The sequence below is a fragment of the Buceros rhinoceros genome, unplaced genomic scaffold (assembly GCF_000710305.1).
Source record: "Buceros rhinoceros silvestris isolate BGI_N320 unplaced genomic scaffold, ASM71030v1 scaffold10968, whole genome shotgun sequence".
In the NCBI taxonomy this organism is placed as follows: Eukaryota; Metazoa; Chordata; class Aves; order Bucerotiformes; family Bucerotidae; genus Buceros; species Buceros rhinoceros.
In genome coordinates this window covers 11,339-16,613 of record NW_010425123.1, presented here as the reverse complement: position 1 = coordinate 16,613, position 5,275 = coordinate 11,339, and the positions used below count along the sequence as shown (strand labels likewise).

The following is a 5,275-nucleotide window of genomic DNA, read 5'->3' as shown; positions in this document are numbered from 1 at the left end:
GGAACGTTCCTGGAGAACAGCAGCCCCTCTGTCTGCTAGGAAATGAGGTAAGGTCACAATGCACTAGGATTTCCCCAGTCTCACGGACAAAACGAGCCTTCATCAGGGCAGAGCGTCCAAAGGCAAGCCAGTGCCCTGCTCTCACTGTCACCTGGGCAATAGCACCAGGCCTATTTATTTGGAAAAGCCACTAGGGCTGAGAGGAGACAACGTGCTCCCCACCGGGTTACCAGCCACAGTAAGAGCGAGCACTAGCCAACATGTCACCGATGGGGAGGATTTCTTTGTGGCACAGTTTCCATGGCAGGCCAGTGACAATTTCTCACGTGCTGATCAGAAGTACTGCCACGATTCATGTGCTAAGGGAAACTGCAGTGAACAGGGCTGATGGCGCGGAGAGTATAAAGAGTGGGACAAATTTCAAGCAAGCTGAAAGAGAATTACCATGAGTGGGCTTAGATTACTCAAATGCATGCTATAAATATGTGGAGGGTCGGACAATGTTGTCAAAATTTTCTCGTGTCGAGGAAAGGCAGAACAAGCTTCACAGCCCGCTCCTTGAATGCTAGCTGCAGCCTGCAAACAAAGTTAGCAGTCTGAATGGCTGGCTTCCCTCAAATCAATAAGGACAAAGGTACACTGCTCATATGGTGCTTTTGTAGCCTGATAATAGGTACCCTGGAGACTTTTATAATCACCCCTTGCAGCCTGGCAAATGCTGGCTGCCAGAGCAGAGGATGCTGAAGAAGTGAGCCTGGCTAAAAGTGTCTCTGATACTCTGCAGATAAACAGCAGACCAGGCAAACAGAGGACACATTAAAACCCACAGACACGAACATGTCACTCAAGAAGACAGCCAATATTGGATTGTACGCTCAGCGCTCCTTTCTAACCCACAATATCCAGAGAGCGAAATTATTCTGATCATTTCCCTCCCTTTCTGACCCCTTGGAGCTGCAGCCTGTGAAGACATTCAATGCAAGCAGGAGGGTTTGCCATGAGAGGACATGCCACTAGCTTATCACACGTTGCACCTCAACAACCTTGAGGGGGGCTAAGTCTTCCATGCCCAAGCGTGTCTTCTTCCTCTGCCTGAAGCAGCACTGCAATGCAGATGCCATACCCCCAACAACGATATGCATGTGTCCTGATTAGATTCTAATTACAAACTGCCTTCAGAGAGACCACACCAGATTTGGGAGCAAAGAAGGGGAAGCTCTAGCAAACACACTCAAAATCCCTGTGCAAAGAATGCCACGTTTCCCCTCCTACAAGAGCTGCTGCATGCAGGTCCAGGCACTGAAACCCAGCCCTCGGCACGATGGACACTCTCAGCCATCTGCAACCCCGTTAGTAGCACACAACTCCTCCAGAACACAACAACCCTCTTCAGCAGCTGCACAAGTCTCTCGGAAACACTGCACAGATGAAAGGATTCAGACAAAGAGCCCATTGACCGCCAAAAGGGCTGTGACAGTGCTCAAGGGTTAAGAAATCAGAGGGGGAGGTAATTCTCCTGTATCTTACCAAAGTAGCACAAATCTAGCATGTCGGTCAAGATCAGCCCAGCATTTTGGATGGGTGAGGTACTAGTAATTTCTTATACCAGTTCCCACCTGGAAACTGACTCAGCTGGGGGGGTCACACTGACCCCAGTTGGCTATCGCTGTGTAACTATGTGGGTGCACACAGACTGCTCCCAAAGTCCGCATCCTAACAGTAGCATCAACAATATATGGGGCCTGGACATGCAAGCACCTGCCACCCCAATACTCAGAGACCAGTCCAGCAGGAAAAGATTCAGAGTCCACCGGCTTTTTATTCACCTTTCTTCTCATGGGCAAACCCTTCCTCCTGAGCTCAGAGCAGCAGACCCATTCCACCAGGGTCAAGGGGCTACTCCTGCTTCAGTTCCCCTCCCAGTCTGCTACTGAATACACCACTTCCAGCACGAGCATCTGCCTTGCCTTCTCCTGGCTGGTCTTCCAGGTCAGCCCTGTTTGCCAAAGGGCAGGACTCTGGTGCAGCTGTTAGGTTCGGCTGCCCTGCTGTTCCCTCCTTCTATAGCCACAGAAAGAGAGACATGAAACAGTCTTAGAAATAGAAAGTCACAGAAAATAATTCAGTAATCTCCCCTTCCCCTTCCTCTCCCCTGCATTCTCTGCCTCTGCTGCTATCCCTTCCAATTTTTCTACTTCAAGAGCTTCAAACATTACAAGCCAGGACTTGTCCTCAGAAAAAGGCATAAGAGGGATCACCAGCTCTCTTGTCTCCATGACTACATTAGTACCCATCGCTTCTGAACTGACCCCAGTACACCTTTACAAATACTATAACCACAGACCTATTAGTATTCACACAAAATGCCATGCCCGCATTTCCCATTCCGACCTTCCCAAGTCCTTACTGTATTGGCAGGTCACATACACAGCGCTTTCGAAAAACAAAAGACATTTTACCCAGGAGTTAAGCTGGGGGAAACACCGACCAGCCAACGTAAACACTGACCAGATTCCATTTGTCATGCATGCCAGGCCATACCTCTCGCCTCTACCTCAAGTTTGTCACTACCTCTGTCTGCGCCCCTAGACACATGCACACACACATTCTTGTCTTACCCGCTTTCTGAAAGGAAAGGGCTATGAAGCTTTGCTGTCTGAAAAGCACATGAGGGTTCTAGGGCAATAGGCATGTAAATGCAGTGGCTTGCTGCTCCAGGATCCTTCCTCAGCCCATTAAGAAGCAGTAAGTAGATGCTGGCACAGAGGAGAAACCAACTGAACAGCATCTGTCAAAGTTCATTAGTTTACCAAGATCAGGGGATCATTGGGCATATTTTCTTGGCAAAGAAAAACCATCAGACTTGCGATTTGCAGGCCTGAAAGTGAGGGGACAGCTTCCCATCGCCAATCACGTTCTCCACACCAGATGGTCAACTGAATTAGATGCCCTGGCCTGGAAACAGAGAACATGATCTGCACTGGCTTTTGGGGACTCTTGGACAGAGGTGGGTTAAGAAGCTAGCCATTGGGCAGGCCAGGAAGCAATGAAGATTGTGAACTGAACAGGCACATTGTTTAATGGCACCTAGTGCAGGGTCTTTAAGACCAACTCTGACTCAAAGGTGATTATACAAGTCATCAGACAACACTCTAATATAATGACAATAATTAAAACAGATTGAGGTAGGCAAGACTGGAGGAAAGCAAGGGGTGGCTTCTTCACGCAACAGCTAGCCCGGATTTCCCATGTAACATCATCTGTTCTGCCACCTTTTGCGTTTCTGCCCCTGCTCTCCATTCCACAATGAAGAATTCATACCTGAATGGGACTTCCTCCTCCGGGAACTCCATGTAATAGCGGATAAAGAATCGCTCTGAGTCCTCTCGTTCCCCATCGGCAACGATGCTTCCGTTGAGCTTGACGATAGATGGCAACCTGCATGCAGACACCAGGAAATACAGTCAGCAAGAAGAAAAACCTAGAGAGGATGACCAACAAGACAGTCACCATCAAAAGCTACGTTCCACAATGTTAACACCAGGAGAGTCCTGTCAGGTAGCTTACAGCTCAGTCTCCTCAAGAGGGAGGGCAAATTCCATGCAGTTTCTCCAAGCACATTCAAAACTAAGTGTTTTCATTTCACACACATTTGCACTGCACGCACAGGCATGTATAAGACTCAGGAAATTGAGAAGTAGAGAAGTTAGACTTAATATTTCCACTACTCCCACTTCCCCACGCAACAAAAGAAAGCTCAAATCTTTCTGAGCAGTGATTTCAAGCAAAACCCCATCTCCTGACAGCCAAAGGGCAGTTTCCTGCTCCCAGCCATTCCTTGCCGTGTAAAGCTCCTGCTGAGCAGAACGAACAGACAACAGACCTGGCTATTAGCAGCTTCCTGCGTTCCTCAGTGGTGTAGGACTGCAGCAAAGGGATTCCAAGCAATTTAACTTCCTCAAGCTTGGGAAAAGAATTTAACTTGTCAATGTCTTCCCAGCAATGCAGACCTGCTCGGAAGAAAAGACTTGCTTAAACGAACACAGATAATAATACATCATGTATCCAAGACAATCAGACACAGCAAAAAACATTTGTGACAGGTGAGTGTCAGCTGCTGTTTCTTTGAGAAATCGGCTTTTTGCTCGTGATGTGTCACAAAAAATCTCCTTCATATGCTCACAAGACAAAGTAGTTTAAATTCTCTCATGCTGTTGTGTAGGTGTAGAAGGATGATCTACGTGGCTGATTAGGGAGCTTCGTTTTTTATGGACCATTCAGTATTTGGCCTCACTGCTGAGGACTGACGAGCATCAGTTATGACGGCTGTATCTATAAAGGGATGGTGCCTTAAGTAGTATTAAAGTCTTCAGGACTTCCGTCATTCTAGGCGTCACTAAATAGCTACCAAATGGCTTTACCTCGCACACATGACCACCTTGGGTCCCATTTCCACTCATGACCCAGCGGTAAAACAGCGGTAAAACAGAAGCCATCCAGCCATTTAATGAAAAAGGCTTTAACTCAATTTCCGCCCTCTCAAGACCTGAGGGTTGGGATAACAAGGCAAGAAGAGAGGGTAAAATAAAACAGCTGAGGATCAAGCAACAATACAGCCTTGTTTATGTGTTGAGATCAACACTACCCATCCTCGCTTCCTTTCGCTGTGACTGCAGAAATGTTTACCATGATGCTTTTGCAGTGACTGTTCCAGAAGCTTACACTGGCAACTCAACTTAGAAAACTGGTTTCTCTGAACAACATTCAACAGCTTCACCCACACAGTACAGAAAATGTGAAAAAACAGAAAAACTATCAGTTTGAACAAAAACAGGGGTCTCATTTGAGCTAAGCCTGTCAGGGAATGTCAAGTTCAAGCTCAAACAGTGAGTCACAACCACATCTCAGAAGAAGGGTCTCTTCTCCAAGAAGAAACAAAACTCCCCTAAGTATCATGGCACCGTGTGTGAGGCGGGCAGAGAGCCTCCTGTCCCCATGGTGCTCGGAACACCTCTGCCAAGGTCACCTATGCCTAAAGCCACCCTCTGGGTATCAACATCAGCCCCATTTACAGGCAAATTGAGAGAAGTTTGTGCCAGGAACTCCTTCACCTGATCTTTGGGGCGTAACGTCACCACGGCGTGCCTGGTACCTCTCTGAACCACACCGCTCTGAAAGGGTCAAAAAGCTCTCATAGCTGGGAGAAAGCCAGTGCAGAGAGACAACCTCCTCAAAGGAGAAACTGCTGGCAGCCGTGGCACCGGCCTCAGCAGGA

General features: G+C 47.8%; 1 protein-coding gene across 1 annotated transcript in view; it reads right to left on the bottom strand.

The window, feature by feature from the left end:
• Window positions 1-5,275, bottom strand: part of TBCEL (tubulin folding cofactor E-like) — a 16,398-nt gene that overhangs the window by 2,486 nt on the left and 8,637 nt on the right. Inside the window, exons 5-6 of the mRNA XM_010141030.1 lie at window positions 3,884-4,010; window positions 3,322-3,438 (exon numbers count right to left, since the gene is read on the bottom strand). Of these exons, the coding sequence (XP_010139332.1) occupies window positions 3,322-3,438; window positions 3,884-4,010 (244 nt within the window). The remainder of the gene's footprint in view (window positions 1-3,321; window positions 3,439-3,883; window positions 4,011-5,275) is intronic.